Source organism: Phyllostomus hastatus, unplaced genomic scaffold, assembly GCF_019186645.2.
Source record: "Phyllostomus hastatus isolate PE091 unplaced genomic scaffold, TTU_PhHast_1.1 phas_scaffold_78, whole genome shotgun sequence".
Taxonomy (NCBI): domain Eukaryota; kingdom Metazoa; phylum Chordata; class Mammalia; order Chiroptera; family Phyllostomidae; genus Phyllostomus; species Phyllostomus hastatus.
In genome coordinates, this window is record NW_025334041.1 from 44,162,167 (window position 1) to 44,181,970 (window position 19,804).

General features: G+C 33.6%; 1 protein-coding gene across 1 annotated transcript in view; it reads right to left on the minus strand.

The window, feature by feature from the left end:
* Window positions 1-19,804, minus strand: part of PTPN12 (protein tyrosine phosphatase non-receptor type 12) — a 93,196-nt gene that overhangs the window by 43,899 nt on the left and 29,493 nt on the right. The window contains exons 2-5 of the mRNA XM_045827956.1: window positions 13,345-13,453; window positions 4,055-4,131; window positions 2,934-3,029; window positions 1,940-1,978 (exon numbers count right to left, since the gene is read on the minus strand). Of these exons, the coding sequence (XP_045683912.1) occupies window positions 1,940-1,978; window positions 2,934-3,029; window positions 4,055-4,131; window positions 13,345-13,453 (321 nt within the window). The remainder of the gene's footprint in view (window positions 1-1,939; window positions 1,979-2,933; window positions 3,030-4,054; window positions 4,132-13,344; window positions 13,454-19,804) is intronic.

Here is a 19,804-nt window from a genome sequence, read left to right on the forward strand (position 1 = left end):
CAATACTGCTCAGAAGGCAACAAAGTAGAACTCTCTAGTGTGTTATTTTGGCCTAGAGCAGTATTGTTAATATTTTAGGATGCTTAAAACCACAAACCTCATTTCCCAGTAGAAGGTCATAGAAAATAATAAAACTAAGTTATTTTTAAGGATTTTTTTCTGGTCTTGTAACTGCTAAAGTTTTAACATCTTGAAAACAGACACAAACAAGTTATACAAGATAAGTAAGAATTGAAGCTGTGTGACTAATATACCACAGTAAATAAGTAAATATTATATTGGTATTTATAATCCAGGTATAAACTAATGATTATTAATACCAAAAACTGTGTGTTAAACATCAATACATGCATAATGTATAATCAAATAACATTCATGTTGGAGCTGAGTAAAGTGAAGCTTAGAGGGGACAGTTTTTTGGTCAAAAAAGCTAGGAAAGTATAGTTTGTTTGATTTAATTCCTTATGCTCTTTCCATCAGGCACATTCTAATCGAGATTTAAGTTAAGGTTATCAAAGCAAACTAGCAGGCCCAAATTCACTGACAATCTAACGAAACACTACCAATCACAAAATCTTTAGTTAAAAAAAATTTTGCATTCAATACAACTTATTTTCATCAAGTATTATTACTGACATATATGGGGAGCTTATTAATAGAATGAAGAGAAGTAAGTCCTAAACCTTAATAGTAACTTAAGAAACTGTTAGGAGAGTAAAATTTAAATTTCCTAAGAGAACTGATTAATAATGGCACTGAACTATATACTAACAGCACTTAAACAGGTAAGTTAATAATTTCTCAGTCTGTTTAAGTTCTAATTTTAGAAAATGTTTATTTTCTGTCCAGTATTACTGCATACTTCCACCACTGGTAAAAAAAAAAAATTGGTTTCGGAGGAATGACAAAAACTACCAGTTCAACTAAGCTGTGCAATGATTTATATATTATTACACCTCACATAACTGAAAGATGTACTATCTTGCTTTTACAACATATTCTTTACTACAAAAAATTTTATAAAAATTTTTACAATAAAACTAACTTTTACCTTAACTAATGAACCACATTAGCATAGGGAAACTTCAAACTACCACATAACTTGTTTCCTAAGTTTGATTTGTGTGTCACATTTACAGAAGACCACACATTAATTTTATTTAGTACCTATCCTATAAATATTACCACCCCAAACAATGAAGACACAGTAGTTGATGCCTGCAGGAGATCAAGTAGATTTAAAACTAAATTCATGTGTATAAGGCATAAAAATACCCTTACTAAAAATTTCAGATAAAGAAGTAATTCTTTGAAGATAGCATAAACAAACAAAAAATGCAGTGATATTCGCAGGCAGAGAAATCAAAATATTCAAGTTATAAATTTATAATCAAAATTATTTAACTTGTGTTTATGGCTCAATTTTATTTCTATTTTTGCCTTTTTCTTAAAAATTATTTATTTTTAGAGAAAAGGTAAGGGAGGGAGAAAAAGAGGGAGAGAAACATCCATGTGTAAGACATACATTGATCAGTTGCTTCTCTTATGCTTCCAACTGGAGAGATGTCACACAACCCAGGAATATGCCCTGACTGGAATCGAACTGGTGACCTTTTGGGTTTGCAGGCTGGCACTCAATACAGTGAACCATACCAGACAGGGCATTATTCCTATTTTTAAAATGCCTCTCTACTTCAATCCATAAATAGTATTTTACTTACAGAACCACTAAAATTTATCATTTTCAGTACATAATAAAATGTACTTATATTTTGTTCCTTTCATCCAGTAAAAGCAATAGCAGAACATACACACACACAAGAAGTATTGCTTTAATGGCAAGGGATCAGAATACAAGATCAGGAATATATATCCTTAGAAATAAAGTGACAAAATGAATACACCAAAATTATTTTCAAGTGTTAACAGGTATACATACCCTTCCCATCTCAAATTCTCGACAGGCCATTACAATGATCTAAAAAAGATATGGAGGTAGGATAAGAGGAAGAATTAAACATAATTTTCTCTTTTTAATGAAATATAGATTTCAAGAATTAATTTTTACCCAGAACAATTGGTTGCCTCCCATACACACCCTAACCAGGCAAAAAAAGGAGTTTTAATATGAAAAGTATGAAGACTATACTTTTAGGGATCATTTATATACTTTGTTAATATAAAAACTATGAGCTAAGGAAATTATCAAAATCACACCTTCCAAACAAGGGCTATATAGCAACAAATTAAATTTTATGAATCTTAGAGATTTACTCCTGACTTTAAATCACATTTAATAAAATGATCTAAAGGATGAACGCATTTAAAGGTCTTCATTCTCTTTTTTTTAATCCTCACACAAGGTTATGTTTTTATTGATTTTTTGGAGAGAGAAAGAGAAACATAGATCAGTTGCCTCCTCTATGCGCCCTGACTGTGGATGTAGCTATGTGTTGTGATCAAACCCACAACTTTTTGTTGTTGTTGTTGTTGTATAAGATGATGCTCCAACTGAGCTACCAGGCCAGGGCCATTTATCTGTCTTTAAACCTAAGGTTGTTTGTTACATTTGCTCCCCCACTCTAACATTTTTTAATGCAATGCAAAGTTTTTTTAGCTGCCATTTGTATTCTACAATTAATATTTCACTATACCTGATTTATCACATAGCTATCTCTCTATCCATCTATCAATCCCTCTTATTTGGTAGCTCTCTTATTAGTTACTGACAGAAGACAAGATTTAAAGTGTTATCACGCCCTCTTCTTAATTTAATGAAACATCCTAGAATCAGTTTGACTTTTCAGTAAACATAAGCAATAATTAAGATATCATTATGGCTAAGAAGTGTTTCCATATCTTATTTAGTAAAACATCCTATGCCATTACATGTAATACTTCTCAAAATAGATAATAAAAAGTAAATTACTTACTACAACATTGTACTCCCATATCATCCTCCAAAAATCTATTACTGTATTTGCTAAAGGTCCTTGTGTTGCCACGTATGCTTTTGGCCCATAAACACCCTAAAATGGTTAAAAGCAATTTTCATTATGATTACCAAAAATATTTCCTTACCTAAATTTTAAGGTTTCAAATTTTACTAATATTGCTGTTTTCACTTACAGCATTTCCAAATACAATTTTTCATTTGGAGTACATAAAAGCATGACAAAATTATAATCAATTCACTTCAGCTTTGAGTGAAATGTTACTACTTTTGTGTATTTATTAGACACAGTACACAGAATATTAACTGCCTTATGCATGTTTAAAAATTATTTACCTAAGAATTAAAAACAAAAGTCCCAAGACTACTCCTGTTAACAAAATAATGTATTAAAATATGTATGTATACATACCATATATAAACCACTAAAAATAATAGGACTATACTGTCATAGAGATTCAAAAACACAGAACAGCTTAAAAGTCTTTTATTTAATCAAATAGCAGTTTGAATTTGTCTCTCTATTGATAACCATGTAAGAACTTAACTGCTTTTGATCAAAGAGTATACCAAAACAGTTAACTATATATTGACTATATTTAATGTTGTGTTTTAGGTTGCCTTGAAATGGTGACAGCTGACAAAAGTCTTCAATATAAGTTTATATGCTATAATTTTAAATCAGTATTACACAGTAATTCCACCACTGGTAATTTTATCCTATGAGGTTTTTCAAAAGAATAATATTTACTGCAATATTACCATCAAGAAAAACTGGAAATAACCTACATGATTTAATACCAGGGAATGGCCATGTACCTAAACTCAAAGGGACAAAAGAAAAGATGATTTAGGAATAGGTAAAGTGTTTATAAGTCTTCAGTGTAAAAAAAAAAAAACAACTTTATTTCCAACATCACAAACTCTCTAAGTAAGGACACTGTAAGGGAAAGCACATGAAAATGTGTCCAGGACTGTGATTTTATTTTTATTTCTTTTGCTGATGGCATCATGTTTAGGCAATTCAAAATAATTTAATAAACTAGTATGTAGGAAGACATTAAGTGTGGCAGAGAAACACCATTTAAAGTTAACACATACCTTAATAAAATTTGCATTGATGTAGTCTGAATCTTGAGAAGGCGTCTTTAGAGTCAACTTAACTCGGCTGTGATCAACTACAAGATAAATAAAAGGATTTCACAAATTATGGCCTGTTGAAGACAGGTGTTTTCTAATGAACCATAAGATTAAGTAAATAGCAAAAAATATTTACTTAAAAAAAAAAAAAAACAATAAAAACTGACTCTAGGTATCAGAAGGATAATTTCCAACATCATACTGACAGGTCATTCTTGAAAAACAAAAATCTGATAATGTAAAGCTGTCATTTAAAGATGTAATCAGCATAATCTCAGCAGCTCTTTGAACATACAAATTCCTAGGCATCATCCTACCATCATCCCATATTTACTAGGTAAGTATCTGGGGTTTAATCTCTGCAGTTTTTAATAGGCATATCATGTAGTGAGCACTAACCACTGACAGACAAGCCCATCTGAAAAAATCTTACTAGAAAATCTTTCATTATTTCATGAAATTACAAAAAATAAGTAAATTATGACAAATAATGAATTAAGATGATATATAAAAAGTGCTTTAATACTGCACATGGTCAATACAATTTTATTATTAGGTAATGACTACTTGGGGTAAAAAATAATTTTTACAGTAAAGTCCCAAAATATAAATTCTTAAAGATTATATATTTTATTTTTAAAATAAAATGATTTTTAAAAATTAAATCTTAAAGATATGAAACTAATTTTTCCCTGTCCTTGAATTCTAAGAGTTCCCTCTTTCCAAAGACACTATGTTAAAGCTCTTTTTTCCTTCCAAAAGTAATTTTTATGCATATAGCTACATACTTTGAAAAACCACATCAATGCAATCATACTATACAAGTTGTTGCTGCTACAACAAACTAGGCATTAAAAATTTTTTTATGATGACAAATTTTAAGCATAGCCAAATATATATAATAATATAATGAATTGCCATATATCCATTACCAGTCTTCAATAATTATTAGCGTTTCTCCAGTCTTATTTCATTTACCTCTAATCATGCAACAGCTAGGGTGCTAGAGAAAGCAAATTAAAACACAAGAGCTCTGAGTCCCATACTGAGTAAGTTCGATTCAGTAACTTCAAGATGGGTCACAGAAAATGGCTTAAAAAAAATTTTATGACCTGAACAGACACTTCTCCAAGGAGGACTACAGAGGGCCCAGAGACACATGAAAAAATGCACAGAATCACTAGCCATCAGAGAGATGCAAATTAAAACCATAATGAGATACCACCTCACATTGCTAAGAATGGCCATTATAAACAAAGTAACAAACAAATAGTGTTGGAGAAGTTGTGGAGAAAAGGGAACCCTAGTACACTGTTGGTAGGAATACAAATTGGTGCAGACACTGTGGAAAACAGTATGGAATTTCCTCAGAAAACTATAAATGGGACTGCCTTTGACCTGACAAATCCACCGCTGGGATTATATCCTAGAACCCTGAAACACTGATTCAAAAGAACCTATGCACCCCAGTGTTCATAGCAGCACAATTTACAATAGCCAAGTGCTGGAAGCAGCCTAAGTGCCATCATTAAATGAGTGGGTCAAAAAACTGTAGTACATTTACATGATGGAATTCTACGCAGCAGAAAGAAAGAAGGAGCTCCTACCCTTTGCAACAGCATGGCTGGAACTGGAGAACATTATGCTAGGTAAAGTAAGCCAGGTGGTGAAAGACAAATACCATATGATCTCACCTTTAAGTGGAACCTAACCAACAAAACAAAAAAGCAAGCAAAATATAACCAGAGACATTGAAATTAAGAACAAACTGACAGTAACCAGAGGGGAGGTGGGAGTGGATAATACGAAGAAAAGAGGGAGGAGTTTTCAGAAACAACTATAAAGGAGACATGGACAAAACCAAGAGGGTTGGGATCAGGTGAGGGGGGCAGGGATGGCTGGGATGGGGGGAAAATGCAGACAACTGTACTTGAACAACAATAAAAAACAAAACAAAACAAAACCCTTCTAAGGCACATGCAAATTTTGTAGTCACTACTTTATATTTAAAATCAGTATATTAATGACAATTTAAAAAATTAATATGCTGCTTATATTGTACATCATTTTATGTAATTTAACATTCTTCATTGGTACTCCTTTTTAAGCATAATAATGAGTAGACAGAATATAAAGACTAACAAAGAAGTGAAAACAATCATTTCTTCCCATGGTTTTGCTGACTGCCTCTACAATTTCCCAAGAGCTCAATTCCAAATAGATAAAAATCAATGTCCGCTACCCAAGGGGCTCTTTAAAGCAGAATGTTTTTTCTTTCTTTCTGAACAAACATCAACAACGTATGACAACAAAAAGAAAATAGATAAGATTGTCACCAAGGAAAGAGAAACCACCTAGTGACTGAATCCAGGTGTAAGAAATAAAAAGATCTCCACAATTAACATTAGATAGGCAGAGTACCCCAGTCCATCACTCCTACAGACTAGCTGGCTCAGTTTTAGCCCTCAGAACACACAAAGCACGGGTATCCTTAACATAAGGAGCACCTAGAAATGTCTTAATTCTGGTACTGAGTTCAGTGTTCTAGTATAAAATAAATGAACTATTCAATATAGCTCTGGAAAAAACTAATTGATCTTTGAATAGTGATGAAACTACTTTTAATGGAGCAAAAGCAAGGATGCCTGCTCTTGCCACTTAAAGTCAACATTATACTAGAGGTTCTACCCAACGTAATAAGGCAAATTAGAGACTCATACTGAAAAGTAGCAAAACTCATTATTTGCAGATGTCATTATTCTGTATGTAAAAAACCCCAAAGGATCCACAGAAAAACACTAAACTAATAAATGAGTTCAGGAAGATCACTATGTTTTAAAAAATCAATACACAGATATAAATTTTATTTCTATATACAGTTGACCCTTAAACACTCACCCCCCTCCACACAGTCAAAAATTCATTGACAATTTATACCTCCCCCAAAATTTAAGTTATCCCTTCGTACTGTGGGAGATTGATATATTGACCATGGCCACCAGGGAATACCAAAATCTGCAGATGCTCAAGTCCCATGGCACAGAGCAGTGCATAGTTGGCCCTCTAAATCCATGGACTCCTAACTTCAAACAGAAAATAGTAGTTACTGAAAAAATTCACATATAAGTGGACCTGCACAATTCAAATCTGTGCTCTTCAAGGGTAATACTATACTAGCAAAAACGAATTTGAAAATAAAATTAAAATAATTCCATTTACAATTGCTTAAAGAATTTTGTAAAAAAGAAATATAGATTTCCAGTCAAGATGGAGGCATAAGTAAATATGCTTTGCTTCCTCGCACAACTACAGCAAAAATTACAACTAGACTACAAATGAAGTATCACTTACATTCATCAGAAAAATTGAGCTGTATGGAAGACCAACAACCAAGGATTTAAAGAAGCCACATTCATCCAGATGGGTAGGAGGGATAGAGACACAGGGAAGTGCAGCAGAGAGGTAGAAAGCCACAGAGGAGCAGAATGGGTGGTCCCACATTGGGAAAGATACCTAGGGAGCATGGGATCCCAGCCCCAGCCCTAACCACACAGCCCACACTTCCAACACCAGAAGATTTAGTCCCCAAAACTTCTGGTTGTAAAAACAAGTAGGGGTTGGGACAATGAAAGAAACTGCAGGATTCCCAGGAGCCTCCCCTTAAAGGGTCCACAAAGGATTTAGTACTAAGGCTGACTCACTCCCTCTGGGCTTCACACAAAGGCAGCTGCTGGAAGGGTACCAGTGGCACACGGGGAGAAATTGAAGTGTATGGCATCAAGGCATGTGCAAAGAGATGGCTTCTTCATGGACAAAACTCCAGAGACCAGCCACTGGCATTGTCTCCTTTCTGAGCACTCCCCCACAGAGCCACAGAGGTAACACCATTCCAGGGACTCCATCAACCTGGTTCACACAGGTTGCCCGACCCTGGTGATTACCTAAGGCTCCACCCCAACCAATTTACTGGTGTGCTTTCCTACAATAGGCCACGCCACTGAGACAGGTAGTCAAAGCACCTGTATCGGATACACAGAAAACACATGAGGAGATAACGAAATATGGCCCAAATAAAAGAACAGAACCAAACTCCAGAAAAAGAACTAAACAAATGGAAGTAAGTAATTTATCAGATGCAGAGTTCAAAACACTGGTTATTAGGATGCTCAAGGAACTCACTGGGTACTTAAACAATATAAAAAAGACCCAGGCAGAAATGAAGGTTACAGGAAGTGAAAATGTACAGGGAACCAACAGTGGAGTGGATGAAGCTGAGAATCAAATCAATGATTTGGAACATAAGGAAGAAAAAAACATTCAATCAGAACAGCAAAAAGAAAAAAATAAACAAAACAAAACAAAAAAAACCCCAAGGATAGGCTAAAGAGCCTCAGGGACAAGGTCAATGTACCAACTATCAAATAGCAGTGCTAGAAAGAGAAGAGAAAGAGCAAGAAATGCAAACTTATCTGAAAAAATAATGAAAGAAAACTTCCCTAATTTGGTGAAGGATTTATACATACAAGTCCAGAAAGCACAGAGTCCCAAACAAGGTGAACCCAAAATGAACCATACCAAGACACATCAAAGTTTAAAGAAAGAGAGAATCTTAAAAGCAGCAAGAGAAAAGCAGATGTTTACCTACAAAGGAGTGGCCATAAGACTGTCAGTTGATTTCTCAAAAGAAACTCTGAAAACTAGAAAGGATTGGCAAGTAGTATGCAAAGTGATGAAAAACAAGGACCTACAACTTAGATTATTCTCTATCCAACAAAGCTGTCATTTAGAGGTACTTGCTTCCTAGATAAGGTAAAACTAAAGGAGTTCATCATCACCAAGCATTATTATACAAAATGTTAAAGAAAATTACATAAGGAAAAGATCATCAAAACTATGAACATTAAAGCAGCAATATATTCACCACTATCAACAACTGAATTTAAAAAACAAACTAAGCAAACAAGCAGAGGAGGGACAGAATCATGTATATGGAGATCATTTGGAGATTATCAGCTGGGATGGGGAAGGGAAAGAATAGGGGAAAAGGTGCAAGGTTAGAAAGTACAAATTGGTAGGTAAAAATAGACAGGGAAATGTTAATAGTACAGGAAATGGAGAGGCCGAAGAACTTATATATATGACCCATGGGCATGAACTAAGGGGGCAGGGGGGTGATTACTGGAGGGAATGGGAGGTGGCAGAGGTGGCTCAAGGGAGAAAAATGAGGACAACTGTAATAGCATAATCAATAAACTATATTGTTAAAAAAGAAAAAAATAAGATGTATACTGAAAATCATAAAACATTGCTTAGAGAAATTAAAGAAAATCTAAAGAAATGAAGAGACATTCCATATTTGTGGATTGAAAGAGTCAATATGCTTTAAGATGATACTTCCCAAATTGATCTATAAATTCCTACTGGGATTTTTGCAGAAATTGACAAGCTGATCCTACAATGCATATTGAGATGCAAAGGATCCAAAAGAACCATTTAAAACGCACACACACACACACACACACACACACACACACAGATGGAGGATACATTTCTTCCTTAAAATTTAATACATAGCTCTACAGTAATCAAAATAGTATGATACTGGCTTAAGAACAGGTTAATGGAATTGAATTAAACATATGGCTCATATGCTTCCCAACAAAAGGTACCAAGGCGACTAATGCAGAGTCTTTTCAAAAAATGGTACTGAGTAACAATCTCACATGCACAAAGATTATTTTAGTCCCTAACCTCATACCATATTAAGGAATTTTTTTACAAATCATATATCAAAACAAACAAACAAACACCCCAAAACTCCTGTATCTAGGATATATAAACAACTTTTAAAACTCAATGGTATATAAAAAAAGAAACTCAAAAAAAGTACAAATGATTTCAAGACACTTCACCAAAGAAGATATACAAGTACCTAAAAAACTCAGAAATATGCTCAACATCCGTAATCATCAGAGAAAAGCAAATTAGAACCATAATCAGATACCTCTAAATTTACAATCAGAATAACTATAATCAAAAAGACATTAACAGGTACTTGAAGACATGTGGAGAAAATGGAACTATCATACATTATTACTAGGAAAGTAAAATAGTACACAGCTACTTTGAGCTGTGTACAGTTTATTAGTTTCTTTAAAAAGTTAAACATAAGCTTATGTAGACCCAGAAATTCCATTCCTGGGTATATCACCAAGAGAAATAAAACCATAACTCCACATAAAAATTTGTATGGAAATGTTTTTAACAGCACTGTTCATAATGTTCTTCAACTGGCAAATGGTTAAATAAAATGTGATATAACCATGCAATGGAGTATTACTGTAAAATAAAGAGAAATGAACTACTGATATATGTATGGTACATGGATGAATTAAGTGGAAAAGCCATATGCAAAAGACTACATATCTTATAATTACACTTATATGAAATTTCGAGAAGCGAAAACGCTATAGAGACAGCATAGCTGCCTGGGGCTGAAGATGCCAAATTGGCATAAATGATCTTTTGGGGGTGGTGAAAAAGTTTTAAAACTAAATTGTGTTGGTAATTGCACAACTCTATAAATTTAGTAAAAATCACTGAATTGTACACTTTTAATGAATATTTATTTTATGACATGTACATTATCCCAATAAAGCCATTTTAAAAATACTGTATCTGCAAGCATGCATGTTTCCTTTGCTAAACATGCAAAAGAAACTGACAGCTTAACATTATCCTTATGACAATAAGTAAACATACATCTCTAAGTACAATTACTTTTAATATAATTTTCTAAATTAAAGTGACTTAGAAATTTATTGCAAACTGACTTATCAAACCTTACATAATCTAAAGGAAAAAAGGCATTGCCATTTTGACTATCGCACAGTGATTAGCTCAGGCTCTAGGGTAAGGTTTCTCAACATTAGCACTACTGACATTTTGGCCTTGGATAACTCTCCTTTTTAAAAAAAAAAAGATTTTATTTATTTATTGTTAGAGAGAATGGAAGGGAGGGAGAAAGAGAGGGAGAGAAACATCAGTGTGAGAGATGTCAATTGGTTGCCTCTCACACGCCCCCAACTGGGAACCTGGACTGCAACCCAGGCATGTATGTACCCTGACCAGGAATGAAACTGGTGAGCTTTTGGTTCACAGGCCGGCACTCAGTCCACTGAGGTAAACCAGCCACGGCAGATAATTCTTTATTATGGAGAGACTGTGGCCTCCGTATTGTAGCAAGTAGAAGCATTCCCGTCTTCTACCCACAAGATGTCAGTAGCAGCCTGCCTACTGTCCATCCAGTTTTGACAACCAAAATGTAGATATTGCTAAATGACCCTTCAAGGGCAAAATCACCCTAGATGAAAACCAATGTTCTGGATACAAATTGCCTGGGTTTAAATTCTCATGCACTCTATTATCTGTATGACAAGCTATTTAACCTCCCTGTCTCAGCTTCTCATCTGCAAAGTGGCGTATTATAGTATCTACCTTATAGTTTTGTTATGATGATTATGGCAAATAATCCAATTTACTATAGATATTGGTCTATAGTAAATAGACCAATACAAAATCAAGGCTTTTATTTTTCAGAGGGTCAATTTAACAACACACCACTGACCTTCCTTCTCTATTTAAAATTGTAAAGCTTCCCCATTCTATTGTCAGCTTTCTCTATGCCCCTCATTCCTATTACATATTCTCAATATAGCACTAATCACCATTTGACAGACCACATATGGTATTTGTATTCATTACCTGACACCTTGAATAGAATATAAGCTTCATAAGGGCAGAAGGTTTTACCACTTTTTTCCTGCAGTATCCCCAGTGCATGGTATATGATCAAAATATTTTGTAAAATCAATGAATGAAACACAATTGATGAAAACAGAAACCTGGGGCTGTTTAAGATTCACTTCCCTAGATAATAGACAAAGGTGGAGAAACTGTCTTTTTCAAGATTTTATTTATTTTTAGAGAGAGGGGAAGGGAGGGAGAAAGAGAGGGAGAGAAACATTAATGTGTGGTTGCCTCTTGTGCGCCCACTACTGGGGGGGTGAACCTGCAACCCAGACATGTGCCCTTTGAACCAGTGACCCTTTGATCCACAGACCAGCACTCAATACACTGAGCCACACCAGCCAGGGAGAAAAACTGTCTCTGGAAGACCAGGCTATGTGTATTAAATCCAGAGCCCGTAAGAGTATTTCAAGATTATCTTGCTTAACAGACACTATCCAGAAGAAACCCATACCATTCTTCTCTATTCTGAAGTGGACTGCAAGGAAAGTGGAGTGTATTTTCCAAAAGCTTAATGAGTGCTTACTATGCTATTTAAGAGTATAATTACATTACAATTACTAGAATATAATGTTATCAGTGCAGGGTGAGGCAAAAGTAGGTTTATAGTTGTATGAGAAACATAGTTTATTCTTGTATTTTTATTAATTATTGTTTTATTTTCTACAAACAACTGTTAATCTACTTTTGTATCACCCTGCAAAATGCATACTCTCAGAGACAAATATTTTAGACTGCTGAGGACAGCAGACATACAGGCATGAATTATCTTATGGTTTATTTTTTCATGTATACTAATCAACAAAGGTTCTCATTGTGTACAGAGAACAAATAAATGTTTATATTTATTTTAGCATTTTGCAAAATTTATTCAGTTTTATCGATTTATCTGTCTATATTATTTTATTTATTTTTTAAAAGTTTTTATTTGTTTTTCAGAGAGAAGCAAGGGAAAAAGAGAGGGAAAGAAACATCAATGTGCAAGACATACACTGATCGGTTGCCTCTCTTGCACCCCCAACTGGGACCTGGCATGCAACCTAGGCATGTAGCCTGACCAGGAATCAAACCAGAGACCTTTTTGTTCACAGGCAGGCACTCAACCCACTGAACAACACCAGCCAGGGCTATATTAGTTTATATTAATAAAATAACTTTGAACAAAGAACCCAAAGGAGACTGTCTTACTTGGATTTTTCAGGGTTTAAAAGTAGTATCAGAGTAACTGTGATGCTTAAAGAGAAATTAAACAATAAAAAACAACAAAACTATTATAAAAAGGAAAAACAAGAAGCAAAACCAAATTAACTTACAGTGTACCTTGAAAGGGAGGTTAATTACTACCTCCTTAACAAGCAAACTCATTAGAAAGACTAAAGCTAGTGTAGGCTATAAACTGCTAATTAGCATTTCCATTTCAATGAAGGGCATTTCAAACTTACATGGCAATATGTCCTTATATCTGTTCTTTTTAACATTTTCTTCTTTTTCTCCAGTGGCTGTGGGATAAATCTTTTCTGTTCTATATTTGGTAGACAATCTTCTTAATCGCTTAAAATATTTTAAAAAAGAAGAGAAGAAAAATCAAGTTTAGAAAAGCAGTATTTTCAAAATTTTAATAATTCAAATAGCTCTTCACTGAATTTTGCTAACCCCAATTCCTCACAACTCAATTTTCTGTTCTTCTTTTTTTAAAAACTTTATTTATTTATTTTTAGACAGAGGGGAAGGGAGAGAGAAAGAGGGAGAGAAACATCAATGTGTGGTTGCCTCTCACATGCCCCGCACCAGGGAACCTGGCCCACAACCCAGGCATATGCCCCGACTGGGAATCAAGACTGGGAATCAACCGGAGACCTTTCTGTTCATAGGCCAGCACTCAATCCACTGAACCACACCAGCCAAGACTCAATTTCCTGTTTTTCTAAGATCACAGTATCTCCCTAATCCTTAAAAATTAACCCCAAGGATGATTTTTATTAAGTGCAAACATGAGATTAATATTCCAAATAGCAGTAAAGAGAACTAAAGTAATTTTATTTAAAGAAATCACATAAGCTAAGGCAGAATATTTAACTCAGTTCTTAAGTTACTCAAGTAATTTTTGTGTTTTAACAAGGAGTTCCAAAAACCAAGTTTTAAAACCATGCTCAAAAGATTAAGTACAATTTTCCTTATTCTGTCTTAAGCCCTGAGCACCACTGATATGTCAATCTCTTTCTAAAGCATAAGCTAATGATTACTTATACAACACTGCAAAACAAAATTCTTTCACATATTGAATTGGAAATGTCCAACACAGACCAATTCTGCTTATTCACTGCATTACAGAGAAGTGGTTTGTGAGTTAGTGACAAATTCTTACCACATATGGCAGTAGGGATGTTCTTTGGGCTGGAATATTTCTGCATGTCTGTAATACACTTCCTGCTTTCAGAAGCACTGAAAGTCAGCATTGTGAATTGTTTTAATTCACTATTCAACTACATTGCTGAAATTTAATTTCAAAGGAGCCCACTTTCTTCCAGGCTTAAAGACATACTTAAGACATTCTGGTTTAACTATTCAGTAAATTATTAAGAACAAATGAAATTAAAAAGAAGCCTAATAACATTTAACTTTTTCACCATCTTATTTTTTTTACCTGTGATGCTGACATTTAAGCAGAGAAGAATATATAATTTAAAAAAATAACATTGAACTTTAATTCAAGATTCTTAACTTCTTATTAAGATATACTTTAACATACAGCACTTGAAATAATCTTACAAATATATAGAATAGTGAGTGAGCCTTTTGGTTTTATTTGAAACTTTACCACCATAATCTCAGAGTTCTAAAAACAAGAATACACATTTTTTTCTTTGAGATGAAAAAATGACTAGAATCTTGTTCTGCACTGGCACAGTGCCAAAGTAAAATTCCCCACATTTACAATGCTACTTCCTGTGGTAAAGTTTTCAAAGTGTACTAGAGGGAAAAATTGTTTTAAAACTAAATGGACCACCCTGGTAAGGTAGCTCAGTTGGTTAAAGTGTGGCTCCTATACACCAAAGTTGCTGATTTGATCCCTAGTTAGGAAACATACAAGATCAACCAATGAATTCATAAATAAGTTTAAGAACAAATTGATGTTTTACTCTTTTTTTTCTCTCCCCCCAAATCAGAAAATAAAATAAAATAAAAGTAAGTAAAAGTAAAATAAAATATCTTTAAAGTAAATGGACTGTTAATGAGAACATGGGAAAACCAGAACTTCATTAAATGCTGACAGAAAAGAACATTTTTTACCCCTAAGGAAGGCAATTTGGTGATTACAAATAAATGTAACTCTTTAACCCAGGAATTATACTTTAATGATATGGAAATATCTCAAAAATGCTTATTAAATGTAAAAAGTAGGGAACACAACAGTGTATATACTACTATTAGTGTTAAAAAGAATAAGAATACATCTGTATTTGTAGATGTGTATAAAACATCTGAAGAGAAACTATTAACAAAGGATGCTGTCTGTGGGGAAGAGAAATGGGTAGCTGTAGGAAATGGATGGGAAAGAAACACTACTATGTGTCCTTTCACACCTTTTGGATCATATAAATGTACTATCTATTCAAAAAATTACATGTTAAAAAGATTTTCATTTTCAGATATTTATAGTATCTTAAATGATTATAAAATATTGTGTGCAAATCTCACTTTAAAAGGATATCAATATGAACAGTTGCAGGAACACTGGAAGAAAAGGAATGTAACTTAAATAACTGTCATAAAAAACCACATCTATAATTACAAAGGAAAAGGAAAGAATAATTTAATTATAAAATGTGAATGAACTTCTGTAATACCTGCTGCAATCAATCCAAGCATTCTTCTTTTACATGACAAATCATGTTGAAAAATGTGCAAAAAACTTTTCATGTAAAATGACTTTTCATTTCATATAATGAAACTTAAAAACACTTGTGTACAAGTAAGTATCCAATTTGAGTATAAACTGTTATATATCCAGTCTTCTTAAAGCCTCATACAGAATGGAATGCTACATTCAAATTTCTGATGAATGTTCTATTTAAAACAAGTCTATGTAAGTAATGTACTTAGAAATTTTCCTACCCATCAAAGATACTAATCTTTACAGTGTAAATAAAAGGTGGTTCATTAAATGTAAAAACTTTGTTACTTTAAAAATAACACATCAAAATAAGTCTACCCCACTGTATTAAAAAGATATTCTCAAGTAGGGACTTACTGCCTAATGACAAGAGTCAGCTTTATAGTTAGCTGCTCAAGTTAACTGGATATACCACTTTCTAGCTGTATGACACTGACCATATTTAACCTATGTCTCATTTTCTGTAATATAAGGATAATACCTATACTCCTATACTTAGCAAACAGCCTGGCACAAAAAAGGGCTCAATAAATGTTAGCTATTATTACTGAGTCAATTACTGAAACTCTTTTAATGTTATTTACTACTATAGATTTATTTATTTTCTCTAAAACCTGTCCTACTCAGAGATCAAAAGGAGTCACACATTCTGGGCCAAATTGTTTCCTGGGGAGTGTTAAGTATTATAAGACATACGTCAGTCATACTGCCAAATTTGAGCATGCTCCAGAACTCCTTGAGGGCTTGTTAAAACTTAGATTTCAGGGCCCCAATCTCAGAGTTTCTGATTCAGTAGGTTGGGGTACAGCCTGAGAATTTTTATTTTTTAAATAAGTGCCCAGGTGATACTGTTGTTTGCTGTCTGAAAAAACACACTTTCAGCACCACCAGTATAAGGTATATAGGTTCAAGAGGAAGGAGTACTGTGATCAGTTGCATGGAGGAAAGGAGATTGATTTTCAACAATGTTAAGGTTCCTCTGTATTTTATGAAAAGCTGGGCTGCATCAAACAATTTTGATAAAATGACTAGTGGTTTTTCTCAGAAGTGGAGGATAGATTAGGGATAAAAAAGGAAAAGGTAATTAACAAGTAACAAAAGAGACAGGGGAGAAGACTGTGGTTCAGCAGCAAGTGGGGGCAAAAATGAAATGACCAGCTATAAACAAAAAGATATTAAATAGAATAATCAAAGTTTGATAAACTGGGAGGTATGGTAAACAGAAAAACCATATTCTTTTCTAAATCTCTTAAAGTATCAGTATAAAACAACATTGTATGGACCTGGTAGCACCAACACCAGCAACGTGTAACTAACACAAACACCACAAAAAGGTGTTTTCAAACCTCCACTTTAAAATTTCCCCTCAATAATTATCTTTCTGTGTTTTTGTGTATGCTTTTTCTCTGCCTCTTAGTAGTCATTTGAAATGACTAACATACCCCCAAATCTTACCCATCTCTTTTTTAAGTCTCAGCTTCTTTGGAGTTTCTTATCCTACTAATGCAAAAATAGTTTTCTCCTCTGAGTTTATTTTAGACTTTACACGTACTCTTAAAACACTATATCCTTCCATATATTTATGATAAAAATATAAAGAGACTTTGTCTTTCTTCCCTTATTCAACTCTCAACTCTGTGATTACAATATTATTATCAGATTATTATTTATAATCCCTACAGATTATTATTTATAATACCCTGGACCCTGGAGCATATTACCAGTAAATGCTTACATGTTAAGTGAATTAATCTTAAGAGTAAGATTTTAATGCTAATCTAAACAAAAGAAGATTTAGTTCTTTTAATACATCAAAATTCATGTCTAAATAGTGGTTGAAGTAGAGGGTAGCACCAAAGTTCATTTAACTATATGAAATGGAAAGTATCTACACATTTAATTTCACTTTAACTTCATAATCACTATTTTCCATGGTCTGTAGTGAAGCTGTTACTAGGAAATAAGTCGAAAAACATGCCATAATATACTAAGGGACGTTACTCATGAGGTTAAATGCTATGCGACAGTATGTGTAAGGTTAGCACTGAACTAAACATTAATAAACTAATCCATTTATTAAGTTATACATAATTATTCAGTATAATCCTAAAGTGCCATGTTTTCAGACCATAAGACGCACCCAGGCTTTAGAGGAAAATAGAAAAAAATTTTGAGGGAAAAAATGTGTTAAAATACTTAATAACATGAATATCAATATTTCACCAATGTAAATGGTAAAGCTACATTCGGACTATAAAGCGTACCCCCTCCATTCCTCCCAAATTTGGGGGGGGGGGAGGTGCATCTCATAGTCCAAAAATACGGTATTTGAATCATTTATCGCCCTAACTGGGCAAAAATATAGCTAAATAGTATATTCACATACACTTATACTCACCACATCCTGTATCACATCAGTATAGTACAATACTATATTGATCTGGTAGCACTAATCAAAAAAAAAAAAAAATTAAGCAAACAAGAAACCCAACAAGCCCTTTAAGAAAGACTTTTCTTTCTCTGTCTGACTTATTTCACTTACCAAGAACATGTGGAACCTAAATGACAAAGTAAATAAAATGAAAACAGACTGACAGTTGTCAGAGGAAGTTGGCAGGCTGAGTGAAAAATATGAAGGGATTAAGAAATACAAATTAGTAGTTACAGAACAGTCACAGAGATGCAGATTACATAGGGAGTATAATCAATAACATCATGATAACTATGCATGGGACCAGGTGGGTACTTGAAAGCACCGGGAAGAACCACTCTATAAATTACTGGGTTGGCCAAAAAGTCCATATAGTTGTTTTCATAAAATAAAGGACACATTATTCATTTTTACCAATGACTTTCTTGATTTGGTTATTTTGAGTATGTTATCTCCCACGTGATGTAATACCAATTTTTCTCAATTAATGTCTCTATTTCATCACTATCACCTTCAACTAGTCTATCTGACTGTGGAGCATTGTCCAGCGAGAAATATCCAGCAGGAAACTTTGCAAACCACTTTTAACACATTCAGTCAGTCTCAGCACCTTATCCATCTACTGTACTAATCTTTTTATGTCAGTTCTATTTTTACCTTTCTTGAAATAATAAAGCATAATATGCCAAAAATGTTGCCTGTTTTCCTTCATCCTCAATATTAAAATGGCTACACAAAAATCCACTAATTTTGATAGGGTTTTTTTGAAATGCACATTGATACGATAGCTGTCCCGATACAGTCTAAACATAATTATTTCCAATGAAGTTAAAGAAAACTAAGCATTACATAAGACATCTTAAAGAAGAAGAAAAAAAAAATGAACTTTTTGGCCAACCCATTACATGATTTTCTAACCATTTTGCTGTATATCTGAAACTAATATAGAACAATATTGAATATAAACTGTAATTGAAAAATAAAAAATAAATGAAAAAGACATTTTGAATTAATTCTCTACCTTTAAGTCTTGGGAAAAAAAACCCCCACAAATTCCTTAAATAATTTCATTCATATTTCTGAGTTCCTGTTCTAAAGGACAAGTACAGTAATTTTAATTTTATTCCCACATCTAAAAATCTTCCAATGGGTCTATTACTCCAAGATAAACTACCAATTCCTTAGTTTAATTACAGCATATTTTTAATACTTTCTGTCCAATTTCCTACCTTCTTTTTTTAACACTCTCTTACTTAAGAGTTTGATGCTTTGGCCATATAGAATTACCACCACCACCACCACCACAAGAAACCTTTCAACGCTTTCTACATCAGAGTTTCACAATTTTTATTCCTGTTAATGCGTCAATAGTAGGTCTCTGGCTAAAGTGTTATTTCCTTTCTGAAGCTTTACTTGAACTGCTGCTGTCCCTTCTTAACCACCCCTCAGCCTCCAGCACTGAGTAAGTCAGTTAACAGACTGCTCCATTACCACTTGTGATAAGTATTTCAGTAACTGTCTACCTTACCCACTAGACTATAAAACTGAAGATAAACACTGGATAATCTTATTGGAC